The sequence below is a fragment of the Grammomys surdaster genome, unplaced genomic scaffold, assembly GCF_004785775.1.
Source record: "Grammomys surdaster isolate TR1022 unplaced genomic scaffold, NIH_TR_1.0 100, whole genome shotgun sequence".
NCBI lineage: Eukaryota > Metazoa > Chordata > Mammalia > Rodentia > Muridae > Grammomys > Grammomys surdaster.
This window is the reverse complement of record NW_021604579.1, coordinates 2,525,701-2,542,688: the sequence shown is the minus strand read 5'-3', so window position 1 is coordinate 2,542,688 and position 16,988 is coordinate 2,525,701. Positions and strand designations below refer to the sequence as shown.

Sequence of the window (16,988 nt, the reverse complement as noted above, 5' to 3'; positions counted from 1 at the left end):
ATTTTTTAGATTTTTTTCTTTGACTTATTGTCACTTAATGGCTTGAATAAATCTTTATATAGTAAACATTTTCCCTCATGACACAAGTTGAAAGTATTAAGTATTTTCCTCCAGTCAGTCAGTCAACTTTTAAGTTTGAGCTAGTTTGATTTTTAAAGCTTACAAATTAAAAAAAAAAGCCAGGTGGTGGTGGCGCACGCCTTTAATCCCAGCACTTGGGAGGCAGAGGCAGGTGGATTTCTAAGTTCGAGAGTTCGAGGCTAGCCTGGTCTACAGAGTGAGTTCCAGGACAGCAAGGGCTACACAAAGAAACCTTGTCTCGAAAAACAAAAAACAAAAACAAAAACAAAAAAAACAAACAAAAAAAACAAATTAAAAAAAAAAGATTCCCACAGACATTCTCTTGGCAGTCTTAAGCAATTGATGAAGACTCTGCACATCTATAAATGATCAGCCTGATATTGTCCAGTCAGAGACCCAGCAGATGCTGAGGCCGGACTGCACATCTGCTATAGTATTAATAACTACTGTGACATTAAGTAAGAGTCTTAGACAGAACCTGCCCAGCACTCTTGTAACTTGGATTTGAGGCTTCTAAGTGACAGCTAACCATTGTCTCATTTTGTCCTTTAAGATGATATTTGTAAAGAGAAAGACTATTTCCCTGCTGAACTTGAGGATCCTGAGAAATTTAAAGAACTAAACAGACTAAGGAAAGAAAGGAGGCCGGAGAGAACTCACCACCTTTGGGATGGGAATCTTTGTCCTTTAGCTGCAGAGCTGGAGCCTCCTAGCTGGGAACACTGGGCTCCCCACAGGCAGGGTGGTCTGACATTGGGCAAAAGTGCCAGGAAGATCTCAAGAGATGGGTCTGCAAAAAGTTCATATTCTAGTCTGATGACCTGAGTCTCAAAGCCAAGGGCTCTGTCTACCCCACAGAGGGCCTCTGGCTGTCCCTATAAACAAACAAGCAACGCCCTGTCTGCCCATCCCTGATAAAGTGAGAGTACAGAAAGGAGGCTCCCCAAAAACAAGGGACCTGTCTGCTGCCGTGGCAAAGAAGTGGCTTTCCCCCAACTCTCTTTTTCCCCAGTGCTTGGTGCCAACCATGACGCCTGCAATTTGATTCCATTGCTCCTTTTTTAAAATAAAGGCTTGCTCTCATGTATTTCCCAACCAGCATAAATTAGAAGCTTCATAAATGAAACTGGAGACCATTATTTTGAGCGAAATAAGACAGACTCAGGAAAACTAGTTTTCTCCTGTATGTGGGATTTACATTTAGGGGTGTGTGTGTGTGTGTGTGTGTGTGTGTGTAAGTACCTGTACAGGTTATGAAAGTCAAAAGGAGACCATGGAAGAGGAGAAAGAAACCATAAAAGTCAAGGGAAGAGTAAAGTAATACAGGCAATATGAAAGCACAGGGAGGAGGACTGGGGAGGAGGGAGAACAGTGAGAAGGAGTTGGGGAGTGTGTGAGAAGATACTAGAGGAGGAGAATGTAAAAGAACAAAGTGTAATGATATGTACATATGTAAATGCCATGCTGAAACCCATCACTTTGTCGCTAACTTTTAAAAATTGACTTAAAAATTAGAAGGTTGGTTTCAAGCCACCCGCCAATCAGCCATGGTTTTTATCTCCAGCTACACCTTGATGCATATTTCCAGACAAGCCAACTTGCTTCCTGCCCCTCTTCGTGCGTTACACCCTTCCCAACTGACTTGCCTTCTTCATACTGACTGTACTCATACCAATACTAAATATGCACTTGGACTTTTATAAAGAAGTACTAGCCTGGCGATGGTGGCGCACACTTTTAATCCCAGCACTTGGGAGGCAGAGGCTGGCAGATTTCTGAGTTCGAGGCCAGCCTGGTCTACAGAGTGAGTTCCAGGACAGCTAGGGCTACACAGAGAAACCCTGTCTCGAAAAACCACAAAAAAAAAAAAAAAAAAAGTACTGGTCACTCAGAATTCCCCAGGGTTTCCTTTTTTCAGTCAACAATGGGCTTTGAATCTAGCAGATTCCGGTGGTGGCCTGCACTGTGTCCCCTGTTGATGGCTGAGCTGTCACTTTCAGTGTAGCTGAGGATTGTCAGCAAGCTGTAGAGCCACAGCAGCCTTTTGCTTACTGTCTGAGATTCTATGCAAAGACTCAGAGCAGGCTGCTCAGCTGTGGACAGCCCTGAAGGTCACCGTGGATGAGGAATCAGCTGTGGAGTCAGCTTTACTACATAACTCCTGCAACTTTCCCACTAGTTCTCCGGACAAAAGAAACCCTTTTCTTTTCCTACATCTCCTTCTAAAAATCCTTGCACTAAGGGGCTTGTCTCACACTTTGCTTTGGGTATGGAGGTGGGTTGTACTAATTAATTCACTTGGTAAGACTCTGGGTTTCATCTCCAGCACACACCACACACACATACACACAAAATACACACAAACACACAAAATACACACAACACACATCATCATCTCTTCATCATTTGTGTTAGTAAACCTCCAACTGCTCTCCCTCCTAGTTGTCCTGAATATGTAACAATCCTACACGTACTCACCCGAGAATGCTAGAGCTTACGTCTCCTATCTGTTGGCAGTCATAACTCAGCCTTTGTCTATGCCTCTTCCCCTGGGGGTTTAATGGTTTCATTTTCTGACAACATCTCACTACATAGTCCAGGTTGGCTTCAAACTCATAACCCTCCTGCATCTGCCTCTTGAGTGGTGGTAACATGCTTCACTTTAAGGGGTTAATTGACAGAGGTCTGGACTTCCAGCTAAATAACTGTGGTTTCCTGAACACCTCCCCAAACCCCGAGGTGCTATTAAAGAACATTTACTGGTTTTTTCTCCTTTATTTGAGACAGAGTCTGCTTGTGTACGCCAAGCTGGCCTTACACTTGGGGTCACCTGGGTGCTAAGATTGCAGACACTCATCCCAGCACTTGGCTCTGGTACTTTTTCCTGGTTATTGAAATATAAATACCCACTGTAAAAATTTCAGAAAATGCAGGAAAACTTAAACAAAACAAATATAATCCCTGTTAATAAAGCAAGATGTATTGATAATTTTGCTCTCCCTTCTCCCACTTTCTGTTTTAAAACTATAAAACAAAATACTGTGGTTAGACAATATATGTTCTTTGTGGCTTTTTATGTTTTATTATACTAAAACACTGGTGTGTGCATGTGTGTGTGTGTATGTGTATATGTGTGCATGTACGTGTGTATGTATGTATGTGTGTGTGCATGTGTGTGTGTGTATAGAGGCCAGAGGTCAATGTCAAGTGTCTTCCTCAATTGAACTCCACCTTGTATTTTGAGACAGAGTCTCTTACTGAACCTGGGCCCACCAAAGTGGTTAGGTTGCCTGGTCATCACGCCCTAGGGAATCTGCTTGTCTAAAAAGCATTGTATTATATTATAAAACTTTCTCCTGTGCTATTTTAATGGTTGTGTTGAATTTTATTATAGCTACTCTTTACTGTTTTGTGTTTTGTTTGTTTTTGTTTTGAGCAGAGTCTCTTTGTATAACCCTGAATGTCCTGAAACACACTCTGTAATCCAGGCTGTCTTTGAACTCACAAAAATCTACCTTCCTCTGCCTCCTGAGTTCTGAGATCAAAGGTGTGTGCTACTGCAACCAGCCCATTCATTCATCTTAACTCTGATGATAAGATGCTGGTTGTCTTACAGACAGAGCTGTTTCTGGTCTTTTGTGGGGCTGTAGCTTACAAGTGGGCATGGGTCCTGTTGGGTGGAGTTGTGGATCTTGCCTGTCTGCAGCAGCTCAGGGAGGCAGAAGCTCAGGAATTTGACTGAGTTCACTCCACGTGGTGCTGGGCAGACACTGGGCTATGAGAAGTCGCGGGGCTCCGCCGGGGTGTGGAGAGGTCTCAGCCTGAAGTCCAGTGGTGGCAGAGCTCCTGGTTTGAGGGTCTCCAAGCCAAAGCGACTGACCGGGAGACCCATGGTCTCTGTCCTTGGGCTCCCAGATGCCACTGGGAGCCGAGGAAGAACTGAGGTGGAGTGAGCATACGGGCTGGACCGGCCAGCAGCCAAGAGGGACAAGGGATAGAAGCTCTGGCAGCGCCCCGCAGGGTGTGAGACTCTTGGTTATGGGACTCGCTTGACTGGGTCACTGGCTCGGCTAGCTTGCTTGAGTTGGTGGTCTCTATGGTGAAACGTAGAGAAGTCTTCTAGCGGGAGATTAAGCAGCAGTTCGGTAGTCAAAGGCCTTCTCCAAGGTTCTCCACGGTTCCCCATGTCAGGGGTGGGGCCCGAAAGACACGAGGAAGTCCATGGTTTTAAAAGGTTTATTGTCATGGCAGAAGGTGGATGTGGTTGTACTCCCCTTGTTTCTCAGGGCGGGCCTGAGTTAAATAGGGAGGGAGGAGGGTCTGTGGAGGAATGCTTAATTGGCTATGCCCTCTGGCCTTTAGGTATCTCATTAATATGGAGATCTCTTGAGGCTCTGAGGCCTGTAGTCATGCCCTCTACCTGTGCTAGGTGACACAAACCTCTTTTTGGGAGGGGCTGTAGGGGCATTGCCCTACATGACTGAAAGGCGCGGATCAATGGAGGTCTTCGATCCTGTGTCAGGAGCCTGGAGTCTGAGAGCAAGGCTGAACACCTACCATCCCATTAGGGTCCAGGGTTCAAGGCCTGTGCTCGACCAGGAACCAAGCCATCTTTTCATGGTCCCACAGTCATTTGCTTATGACAACTCCTTAAAAGTGAAATTGCTTAAACTAATGGCTGGAGTCAACTTTTTAAAACTAGAGTAAAAACACTTTGCCATTTTACGTTTTACTTCCTTCTGGTATCAGGCATTGAACTTGTGATCTCCTCCATACCATGGCTCATGCTCTACCACTGAGCTGATTAGATCCCCAGTCTTCTTACTTCTTTTGAGACAGCCTCTCTGTATGTTGCCCTAGGATGATCTTGAAATCATTTTATATGTAGTTCAGGCTAGCATTCAATTTGTGATTCTCCTGCCTCAGCTTTCTAGTAACTGGGATTAGAGGCATAGTGTTTTATCTTAAAGTCTACATACAAAAGTATTAACATTGCCATGCATCAGATCTCTAGGATTTTGTCTTGCAAAATTAACTCTATATCCATCGAACAATAACTCTCCTTTCCCCTCCCCCCAGCCCCACTTTATGTTTCTTAAGAATTTAACTAATTTTGATATCTCATAAAAATGGAAGCACGTAGTAATGTGTGTGTTTATGTGTGTGTGCATGTGTGTGCACACTCATGTGATTATGCCCATTTTTAAGGTTTTGAGATCTAGTGCAGAATTGGCCTCTGAAAAGAATATAACAACTCACACTTAGATTAAAAGCACCTCAGTGTCTATGTAAGCTTCCCATTGGGTGTAGCCCTGGCAGGTCTGGAATTTGCTAGGTAGACCAGACTGGCCTTAGACACACAGGGATCCATTTGCCTCTCCCTTTGGAATGCTAGGATTACAAGTGACAGAGGGATAAGAAAGCAGATCTGAATGTGTCTCCGAAGGCCAACATCTTTTGAACCCTGCCTGAAGTGCTTGTTGATCCCTTACTAGCCGGGTAACCATGGACACATCACTGAACTTTTGCATTCCTGTTCCTGTTTAGAAATCGTATTGGCACTTGTGTCTTTATGAGGAATAGGGGACTTAATAATGCAATGCTCTCAGAGTATTGACTAGAATGTAGGAAGCCCCAAAGGAAGTAGCTACATTATTACTCTGGCTCTTCCTCCTTCAGACATTTCTTGCTAATATAACAAATTAAAATGATAGCTAGAAATTTTAGTTTACACCCTCTTGATTATCTGTGGGCTGTTTTTCGCTCTCCTTCCCCCTCTCCTTCCCCCTCCCACCTCGTGTGTGTGTGTGTGTGTGTGTGTGTGTGTGTGTGTGTTTTGGCTGAATATACTTCTGTCATGATTTCTGTGATGGTTTGAATATGCTTGGCTCAGGGAGTGGCACTATTAAGACGTTTTGGCCTTGTTAAAGGAAGTGTGTCACTGTGGGGTTGGCCTTTGAGACTCCTCTCCTAGCCATGTGGGAGCCAGTCTTCCTCTTTGCTTCAGAATAAGATGTAGAGAAATGGCTCAATGATTAAGAGCACTTGCTGCTCTTGCAGAGGACCTGGGGTTGGTCCCAGCACCCACATGGCAGCTCACAACTGTCTTTAACTTCAGTTCCAGGGGATTCTATACCCTCTTCTGGCCTCCAGCATCATGCCTGTCTGCACACTCCCATGCTTCCTGCCATGATGATAATGGACTGAACCTCAGAACCAGTAAGTCAGCCCCAATTAAATGTTGTCCTTTATAAAAGTTGCCTTGGTCATGGTGTCTTTTTACAGCAATGGAAACCCTAACTAATATAAATTGTCAGGCCGAGGGTATAGCTCAGTAATAGAAAGCTTGTATAGCACATGCTTGTGGCCCTGAATTTGCTGTTCGTTTTGTTTTGTTGAGACAGGGTCTCACTGTGTAGCTTTGGCTGGCCTGGAACTCATTATGTAGACCAGGCTGGTCTCCAACTCACAGAGATCCTTGTGCCTGCCTCCCCCTTCTCAGTGATAGGATTAAAGGTATGCATCACCAGGCTGGGCTAGGGGCTCTGTATTTTAAGACAGACAGACAGACAGACAGACAGACAGACAGACAGACAGACAGACCAGACAGGATCATTTTTTCAAAGCTTTCAAAGCACTGTGGCAAACAGGATCCCATTTGATCCTCCTTATATATCTGTAAATCAGGAAGGAAGCAATCAGCAATCCTGACTTTTTTGATTTAGAACCTGATGCTCAGAATTCAATTGCTAGCCAATTTCAACCACAAGAATCAGATTTTGCCTTTCAAAGCCTTACAGTTGTCCCAGAAACTAGAAGCCAGGAAAAGCTTTGGTTACTTGTAAGAATGTCCCCGCTCCCGGCCCCGCCCTTCAATTACAGGCCTCGCCCTACCCGCCTCTGATCCCGCCCCTCCTGGTCCGGCCACGCCCAAGTATGCTTGCTGCGCGCGCGCAGTGGCTTCTGCGGGAGGGACACCTCAGACCGCGGCCCCGCCTTCCCCGGCGCGGCCCGCCCAGTCCAAGGGCAGCGGGCTGGGCGCTGCTGTCCCGCGGAAGGGGGAGGCTAGGGTGAACCCCGCGTGGGGGCTTGTCTGCGACGTGGCGGAGGCCGGGAGCCCGAGGCCGGGTGAGGAAGCGCGCGGACCCCCGAGCCGCCATCTTGCTGCGGAGGGGCCGGGCGGGCGGGCGGGCGGGCGGGGCTGGCTGAGGGGGCTGCCGCGGACCGAGTGGCTTGCCCCTCGGCCTCTAAGACCCGGCCCTACCGTACGCCCCCGGGTTGGAGCTGCTTTCTCCGGCCTTCTCATCTGCTGCTCACCCGGGGTTGGTAGGGAAATGACCAGGAAATGACTGCTGTCCCATTGTGCAGGAAACTGAGACTCAGAAGTGAGGAGACTCGACTAGGAACGCACAGCAAGGTGCTGGCAGTGGGACTCCAGGGCACCCTGCCTCACCTGCCAAGCTAGGGAGTTGGGAGAAAGACTAGCAAGCGGTTCTCTTTTTGTACCATCAGGTCAGAGCTGACCAAGAAGCATTCAGAAGCCAAACCATGGATCCACCTGCCCGGAAAGAAAAATCCAAAGTTAAAGAACCTGCCTTCAGAGTGGAGAAGGCTAAACAGAAATCTGCCCAGCAGGAGCTGAAGCAAAGACAAAGAGCAGAGGTGAGACTTAGGAGGGGGCTCTGTCTGCCTGAGTCAGCTGGAGAAGGTGCTGGAAGAAAAAACAACAGAGAAAACTTTACAAGGGCTCCCTGTTTGTCCCCAGGCATTGGTCCCTCCAGAGGTAGAGAGTCCATCCAGGTCCTAAATGGTGAAGTGGAAGGCCAGAGTCACACACCAAGTTAGTGTCAGAATCCCAACCTGTACCGGGTCTCCAGTTGACTCCTGGCGCAAAGCTTTTGTGTTAGAGATCTGAGGAGTGCACGAAAAGAGAAAAGGCAGCTATGGATGAGAGGGGGATCAGAGAGGGAGGAGAAGATGAACAAATGAATGAAGGAGAATGCCAGTGTAACCTGCGACCCGGTACACACGTGCATTTGGTGCAGAGAGTAGCTAGTTGGTGGGCGAGGTGGTAAAAGTCCTCACTGGAGAAACTTGACAACCTGAGTCTTCCTCAGAGTCCATACATAGGTGGAAGAACAGGTCTACATAAAACTGACCTCCACACTTGCTGTGGCACACACACACACACACCACCACCACCACCACCACCAAGAAAAGCAGCAGCAACAGCAGGCTTTTTAAGCGGCTGCTCATAGCCATGTAAAGGCCCAAGCTTTGAGCCCACCAGTGCGCTTCTTTGTTCTCTCAGCACTTACAATCATTTAGAAATAAAAAGCTTAAAAATGCTTGCCTTGCTAACGAACCACATCCAGACACGAGTATTTTAATATTTAGTATTAGGAAAAAAGCTTGCTGGTCTTTTTTGCCTCTTTGTTGAGTGTGTTTTTAAGAAATTTTAAAGTACAGGAAACACCTGGTATTCAGCCTCTCAGACTGGTAGTAGTTAGTAGTATTGTCGCATTTTCCTAGAATTTTCTTAAGATAAAGCCACATAAAAATGTGCCGTCTCCTTTGACTGTTCCTTATCTTACACCTTTTCTCCCTCTCTGTGGCTAAGCCCTTTTGTTTAATGCATTTTCATTCAAGTAGATGAATACATTACCTGTCTATGTATGTTTTGTTTGCGTGGCATTTTAGAGATAGTCATGTTGTTGTTAAGAATCTCTGTTTTCTTTGTTCTTTATAATGTCTACATTATAAACCTATTTTTATTTATTTATTTATTTATTTTTGGTTTTTTGAGACAGGGTTTCTCTGTGTAGTCCTGGCTGTCCTGGAACTCACTCTGTAAACCAGGCTGGCCTCGAACTCAGAAATCCGCCTGCCTCTGCCTCCCAAGTGCTGGAATTAAAGAAAGACATGCGCCACCACTGCCCGGCTCTAAACCTATTTTTAAAAGATGTATTTTTCATTATGTGTGTGGTGGATATGTGAACATGAGGTCAGGTGGCCTTGGAGGTCATACAAGCACACCGAATGCCTGCAGCTAGAGTCCAGGTGGTTGGTTATAAGCCACCTGGCATAGGTGCTGCATAGGCTTGCTCCTCTGGGAGAGCAGCAAGGGCTTAGTCACCGAGCCCTCTCTCCAGCCCCCGGACCACCTCATTTGGGGTACTTACCCTTTCCTCCTGTGATAGGTATTATGATTACTTACAGGTTTGCTTTTTACAAACATTCGTGGTGGGGAGAAAACCCTTTTAGATGCTTCCTTGGCACCTGTGCTAGGATTCCTGTCAGGTATTGACTAGAGGAATTACCAGGTGCCAATCAATTCTCCTAGACATTGCCAAATGGCTTTCAGAGGACTCCTTGAGCTTGCACTCCTGTTGACAGCCTGAGGCACGTCTCATTCCTTTTGGTCTGACAGTTGATATTGTCAAACTTTGTTTATAGGATCCATTTATTAAATAAATATCCAGCTGCTGCTGTGGGTAGGTGGAAGTTTATGGATTTGAGACACATGCCTTGCCAAGACAGAGAGCAGTTCTGCCTTCATAGAGCATGTATTTCAGTAATTTCCGTTCTATGAACAAAAGTTCCATTTCTTTACCCAGGCCCAAGCTGGTGATCTTAATTGCTTTGTGCTTTAGCAGGCAGTTCAAGGGGTGCTGTAAGAAACAGCTCCCCCCAAACTGTTTTGTGCACACTTGAAAGCTAGATGTGGAGGGCATCGTTCCTGTCCTTACTAGCATCGACTGGTCTGGCTTCCATGCGTTCTTCCCATGTGATCTGGGAAGGGACGCTTGTAAACATCCCTTCCTTGGTGCCGCTTTGGTAAAATGAGGGTGGGAAGATCTACCTCACAGTGTTATAAGGAGTTGAAATAGAAATTACATAGGTAAAGCACTTACCACCGTGCCTGGCACGCTGCAGGCATTTGATAACGAGCAGTGATCATGACCTGGAGTTACCATGTTTCCAAGCAGCCAATGTGCTTTTACCATGTGGACTTAGAAGGACCAGCTGGTTGTGTCCATATTTGCTGGATGGGGTGTCAGTCTGGATGTCCATGCTGGCAGCAGCTGGCACCTGTAGCTCCTCATGTCAGCCTGAGGCAGGCCTGCACATGTGTGAGCAAATGCCAAGGCAGGTGTTACTGTTACCCCCTTACCCTTTGTGAATCCTTCTGGAATAAGTTCTGTGACCAGAGTCCAGCTGTTCCTGAGGGCAGGCATGTGGTCAGAGCAGTGCTTCTTACTTTGTGGCCCCTTGGTTTTGTTTCTGTGGTGTTGGGGCTTGAACCCAGAGCCTATATGTGCCTGTGCTCTACCACTGAGCCATACCCCCAGCCCAGTCTGGCATTTGCTTCCCCAACAGCTGTCTTGCTATTTTGTCTGTTCCCTGGAGTGGAATCTTCCATAGGAATGTGCCAGCAACTCCTCAGGAAGGAAGGAAAGCGGGCATAAAGATGCTGTCCTTCCAGAAAGTTAGCTGTGAAGGAGAGCTCAGAGGCGTGCATGGGGTTGGAGGCTCATCAGGATTGACCTTATCTCTGCTTATCATAGCACTGCTCTGACCGTAAGACTTGCAGACCCAAAGTCTCACTCCTTGCCTCAGATACCCTGGACATCTTGAACCTTTTCTTACTCTGCTTACTTTCCCCTCCTCCTACCATTATGCCTCTTTGACTGGGAAGTCAAAGAATGCTACTTAATATCCCTGTCAGTCCCGGAACAGAAAGTAATGTACAGATCACACAGGCTGGCAGGTATCAAACGTACAAGGCATATTATAAAGTATAAATGTAATCATGTGTGATTTAAAGAAGAATTAACACCTTCATGTCTACCACTCAGCTTAAGAAACTCAACTTGAAGCCAAGCTGAGTGCATTTGGGAGACTGAGATAGATCGATAGATCGATGAGTACATGAGTTCAAGACCAGCCTGAGTAACATAGTGAGGCCTTGTTTCAAAAAAAGGAAAAAAAAAAAAAAAAGGAAGTAAGTAAAGAGGAGTGGGGGAGAAGGAAATAGACCTGTAACTTGGAATCCCCAGTCCCACTTCTGGTGATGTGCCTGTTCACATGACTATTTTAATTTTATGCTGATCATCCTGTTGCTGTTCTGTATGAACTCTGTAGTATATACTCCAGAGTAGTATTTCATAGCATAACAAAAAGTCACTTTTGCATATTTCTGGATTTTTTTTTCTCGTGCCACTATGTCTGGCTTCAAGTTCATTTTAGTTTGTTTGTTTTGAGACAGGATCTCTCTACATAACCCTGACTGATCAAGAATACTTTATGTAGACCAAGCTGACCTTGAACTCACAGAGATCTGTCTGCCTCTCCTTCCTGAGTACTGTGTACTTTTTCTTTAAGATTCTTTTTTTTTTTAAACTATTATTTATATATATTTGTGTGTGTGTGTATCCTTGGAGCATAGGTGCTAGAACTGAACCCCAGCCCCACCGTAAGAGCAGCAGCACCCCTGACTGCTGAGCCATCTAGCTCCTTGGCCCCAAGCTCCACCCTTCTTTTGCCTCTCAAGATTTTCATTTTGTTTTGTTGAGATAGGGGCTGTATTATACATCCCTGGCTGTTCTAGAACTATGTAGACCAAAGTGGCCTCAAACTCACAGAGGTCTACCTACCCCTACTTCCAAGTACGTCTCAGATAGCTTTATTGTTATGTTTTTGCCTGTATGCATGTCTGTGCACCATGTGAGTGCCTGGTGCCCATAGAGGCCAGAAAAGGGCATAGAATCCCCTGGACTGAAGTTAAAGACAGTTGTGAGCCACCATGTGGGTGCTGGGACCAAACCCAGATCCTCTGCAAGAGCAACAAGTGCTCTTAACCATTGAGCCATTTCTCTGGCCCCAAGTTCTATTTCTTAAAATGGTGGTGGACACTTTACCTGTGGCTGGTTCTCTATTCCTGGACATTTTTCCTTACTACATTTATGTGTGTCGTGGCACATATGGGGGGGGGGTCAGAGTGTTTCCAAGATTTTCCCCCTAGTACATGGCCTGCGCCAGGTCATGTTCCCACTGCCTCCTCCCTGGACTTAATTTAAGTAGCTGATAAATCCCTCCTTCCACTACCACCCCAACTGGCCTCCAGCCATCTTTTCCAAAGCACAGATAGTCAGGTCTTCCCTGCATACCAATGTCTGCTGCTCTCTAGAGCCTTCAGGTGAAAAGCCAGACTCCCTGGAGTGGCTTTGAGGCCCAGACATTCTTGTCTTTTTTCGGCTCCCAGCTCCCCTGTGTATACTTCACATTAACACAGCTGAAATTCCCAGAACTGATCCTATGCTGTTCCCTTATAGCTGTCAGGTACCATCCATAAAGACCAAGCCCCATGACTCATTGCTGCTCTCCTCAGTCCCTGGATGGAAGCTGCCATCCTGCCCTGGTCACTGCCCACCAGGCCCCTCCTGCTACAGTTCTAGAACTGCTCCAGCTGCTCCCATTGCTAACGTATCTGTTTCTCTGTTCAGATCTATGCTCTCAACAGAGTCATGACGGAGCTGGAGCAGCAGCAGTTTGATGAGTTCTGTAAGCAGATGCAGCCGCCTGGGGAATGAGCCAGCCTGCATCCCAGTCAGAGGGACTGGCTGGCGCCTCTGTCTGTGAGCTCATTCTCACTGGTACACTGAGCTGGCCCACTGGAGCCTTACAGAACTAATCAGGACTTGTGGAGACCTCTGCTCTGAACTTCCTATAGGTAACTCCCACCACACTGCTTTCTAATCTCAGAACTGGCCCAGTGCTTGCTGGGTAGACTTTTCATCTAGGACAGTGGATTTTTCAAAAAGACCTTTTTTCTATTATTTGAGAAAAATCATTGTTTCTTGTGAAACTGTGTGTGTTCCCTAAAAATAATAAAATACAAAAATGTTCGTTCGTTCTTGCCTTAGAGGGAATGCCTACTCCCAGAAAGTAGAACAAAGAATATAGTAGGTGGGACTAGAGGGATGATTCAGCGGTTAGGAGTACTGGCTGCTCTTGTAGAGAACCCAGGTTCAGTTCCCAGCTCCCAGTTCACAACCACCTGAAACTCCAGCTCCAGGGTATCCATCATCATGTTCTGGCCTCTTTGGGTATCACACTCACATACACATACCCATACAAAGTCATATATATATATATACACACACACATATGTATACATACATAGTTAAAATAGGTACCACACTCACACATACCCATACAAAGTCACACACACATACACATATATACACACACATAGTTAAAAATAGGTCTTTAAAAAAAAAAAAAAAAAAGCCGGGCGGTGGTGGTGCACGCCTTTAATCCCAGCACTTGGGAGGAAGACCCAGGCAGATTTCCAAGTTCCGGGACAGCCAGGGCTCTACAGAGAAACCCTGTCTCGAAACCTGCCCCCCCCCAAAAAAAAGGGCATGGTGTAGCACCCCCTTAAATCCCAGCACTCAGGAGGCAGAGGCAGGCCGATATCTGTGAGTTTGACATCAACATGTTCTACATAGTAAGTTCCAGGCTAACTAAAGCTACATAGTGAGACCCTGTCTCAAACACAGACACATACACACACACAGGGAATAGGACGAAGAATGGGACCCAATGTCCATGGGGACAGTGATGGTGACTTTGCCTTTGGAATAAGGACAGCTCATTAATTTCTTGAGGGGAAAGAATGTAGGAGTTGGTGACAGTATGGAGGTTCTCTGGGACGCAAGAAGCAGGGGGACAGTGAAAAGGGAGGTGATGGAGGCTTGGGGGGAGAGGGTGTGAGACAGTGGTCTAGTTCTACAGAGAATGGCAACAGCTGGGCGACAGTGAGGCTTCACTGGGGAGGAGCAGACACTAGACACCAAGCAGCGCTGGCCAGTGCTCTCCAGCCCTGGTTGGCTTTGGAGGGAGGCACAGGAGACGGAGCGTCATGAGGAAATGAACCAGGACTTTGCTCAGCAGCTAAAGCAGAAGCAGAGAAGGGCAGGGAGGTGTGTATTCCCACTGCACAGCACGGATTATAACCACATCCTGGCTCTAGGCAGTGAAAAGTAGGTGAGAGCTGAGGTGTGGGCATGCACCTGTAGTTCCAGCACTTGAGAGCCTGAGCCAGGAGGACTGGGAGTTTAGGGCCAGCCTGGGCTACATAGTGCGACCCTGACTCAGTAAATGAGAACTGGCAGAGAGAAGGGACTTTGGAAGGTGTCTAAGGCTCATGGGTTAGAATTTCTGTGGTTGAAACTGAGCTAGAAGTATCCTGGAAGAGATCAGAGAGTAGAATTCAGGGAACAGACTGGTGAGAGGCCGTTCTTACTGGAATGACAGAGCCAGGGAATTACTACAGAAGGCCGAATAGGACGGAGAATCAGGTTTTGGAGTTTGCTGGAGGACTGGGAAGCCAGAGTACCGTGTCAGTCATCACTGAGAAGCACCCGTGTCAGGACTTGTCAGGTGACCGTGGGCAGGTCACTTGGCTTCCTGTGCCGCAGTCTTCATGTCTTAAGGAGGGATGTTACTGCTCTGTTTCAGCTGAGTCAGGAATGGAAAGAACCACATCTGAAGTTTATCTGCCACACAGTAGGTGCTCAGAAAACAGCACAACTGTGTGCTAACTCAGACCCCAGTCCCTGTAAACTTTAAAAGACGCCCTTACTCCTCAAACTGTGGTGACAACAAGGTAGTCTGTACTGGGAACCACTTCCCACTGTTACTGCTGTGTCTGTGTGACAGTGGCAGGGAGGACCACGAACCCTTCCCTGTCTGTCCACCCTTGCTTCCTTCTTTCCCTTCTTCCTTCCTTTCCCTCCCTTCTCTCTCTTCCTCCTTCCTCCCCACCCTCCCTCTCTTCCTTTCCTCCTTTCTTTCTTCAAACAAGGCAGAAAGTATAATCCCTCCTAGATGAGCAGGTAGTAGGAAAAAGAATATGCCTGCCTGTAATGTTCTAGGCCCTGCTGATCACAGGGGCCAGTACACACACACATATATGTGACTCTTTACTCCCATTTGAGCTACTAGCCAGGGTTGAGGGGTGGGAAGTTAGGAACACACACACAACCATGACTGCAGTGTGGTAACAGCAGCTCTGTGAGGGCAGTCCAGGTACTTGGTTTTCATCTTGGGGCTGCTGTACCAGGCCTAGAGTCAAGTTTCTGAAGGGAATTTTCAGACTTGTCCCTTAGGAACCAAATACTCATCACCCAGCTGCTGCTTAGGGGTCAAGGCATACGGTTGTCTCTGCCTCAGACATGTGTTCAGCGGTGTAATTCACATCAACATGTTCGCAGCAGGGTTACTGTAACACTGAGCAAGCGCTGGGATGTAGGGCGTGTGCCACCATGCCTGGATAAAACTAAAAGTCTTTTTTTAAAAAAATAGTTTTTTAAAGTTTAAAGAGTTTTTAAATTGTTCCTTTTATCTATCCTTCACAATAGAGATCATATGAAATGATAAATTCAAGAATCCAGGGGGGAATTGGTAAAAACAACAACAAAAACCTCATTTATGAAGCCTGACAACCCAGAGAATGTAAGTGGTGGTTATGACAGTAAACTTTTAAACATTTCACCCTAAAAGAAAAACCAAAAACCTAGAGAAAATTACATATTTATAGCCTGCTGATCCCATTGGAAAATGTCTGGGCATCAGGAAGGAATTAAGCTCACAGTTGCAGACCTGAGTTTTCCAAAATTCCAGTTTGCATATGAAAGCCTACATTTTAAAAAATATATTCCAAGTACTTCCATATATATATGAGGCCACAGAGGGTGGGGGGACCCCTGAAAAGGGTCACAGATAATTGTAAGAGGGTCTGGGACCCTGAAGAGGGCCACACATAGTTGTGCACTGACCTGTTGAGGCTAGAAACAAACCTCAGCTGCTCTGTCAGAGGGGCCAGTGCTTTGAACTGCTGGGCTGCCTCTCCAGCACCTCAAACACACAGCCCTCTATTCTCAACCCTGGCAACAGAACTTCTGCTTGAAGTGACAGGCACACTCAGTTTATACTTCAAGAAAACCCAGTCGGAACCGCCCTAGCTTGTGTGTTTGTCTTCCTGTGGGGGAATTAAATCTTCAAGGTTACAAATGAGGATATGGGTATAAAGAGATTAAACATCCCACTCAGGACCAGACTACAAAAGCAGGAAGGTCCCAGCATAGGATTCTACTCAGGATGGAGCAGTGCTTTGGGAGGGGAATCGCCACTGTCTGGGCTCAGACCAGAGACCTGCCTGGGCTCCCTGACTTCATCCATGTGCTCAGCGTGCTCTCATGGCATCCTTCACCTCTGTCCCTGGGCCAGAGCCCAGGCAGAATCTCAGAAAACCTCCTCTCTAGGAAATGAGGCTACGTGGTGAGCCCACCATAGTGCAGTACACTGTGAGCTGTACCACACACTGCTCTCTAGACGTCAGAAGCAGACATGTTGCAGAGGAGCTCTGGCGCCACCGCGTGGGGAATGGCAGAGTTAGCCAACAGTCCTGATGTCCCACCTGAAGACAGATGTCCCTGGTTATTCTCCGTAAGGTGAAACTTTAGAATACAATATAATCAAATACAGTATTTCTGTCTTGTTTCACTTTAAAAGACAAACTGGCATCTGAGTAGAGTTTAGTGTTTGAGAATTTAGAAAAGAAGCATACAGAATGAGATCTTAGAAGCCAGATGCTTGGGCTTTCTGTTGGTAGACAGTCATTGTTGGATTACTTAACTTGGGGTCCCTGTCTCTCTTGTTGCTGCTTTTTCAGCTCTGTGAGGGACCTGTGAAGGACAGGAGATTGAGTAGGAGCCACTCAGACCCCCTTTACTTGTAGATAGATAGATAGATGGATGGATGGATGGATGGATAATTAGATAGATAGATAGATAGATAGATAGATAGATAGATAGATAGATAGATAGATAGATAGATAG

At 46.5% G+C, this 16,988-nt stretch overlaps 1 protein-coding gene across 4 annotated transcripts; it reads left to right on the top strand.

Moving 5' to 3' along the window:
• Positions 1-6,267: 6,267 nt before the first annotated feature.
• Svbp (small vasohibin binding protein) lies at positions 6,268-12,994 on the top strand. 4 transcript variants are annotated; one of them, XM_028787092.1, is made up of 4 exons: positions 7,124-7,209; positions 7,450-7,498; positions 7,594-7,743; positions 12,588-12,994. In XM_028787092.1, the coding sequence occupies exons 3-4, from the start codon at positions 7,630-7,632 to the stop codon at positions 12,672-12,674; spliced, it is 201 nt and encodes a 66-aa protein (XP_028642925.1). In that variant the 5' UTR covers positions 7,124-7,209; positions 7,450-7,498; positions 7,594-7,629; the 3' UTR covers positions 12,675-12,994. The 4 variants fall into 4 exon arrangements, with proteins under 4 accessions (XP_028642936.1, XP_028642914.1, XP_028642925.1 ...); XM_028787103.1 differs by lacking the exons at positions 7,124-7,209; positions 7,450-7,498 and adding an exon at positions 6,268-6,300; XM_028787081.1 differs by lacking the exon at positions 7,450-7,498 and having other exon boundaries at positions 7,033-7,209.
• The last annotated feature ends 3,994 nt before the right edge of the window (positions 12,995-16,988 follow it).

Excerpts from the sequence above, each read along its gene's own strand:
- Svbp (XM_028787070.1), top strand. The coding sequence starts at position 7,427 with ATGACTGCTGTCCCATTGTGCAGGAAACTGAGACTCAGAAGTGAGGAG. Across the intron at positions 7,499-7,593 it reads GACTAGGAACGCACAGCAAG|GTCAGAGCTGACCAAGAAGC; the intron begins GTGCTGGCAGTG and ends TTGTACCATCAG. Across the intron at positions 7,744-12,587 it reads AGCAAAGACAAAGAGCAGAG|ATCTATGCTCTCAACAGAGT; the intron begins GTGAGACTTAGG and ends TTCTCTGTTCAG.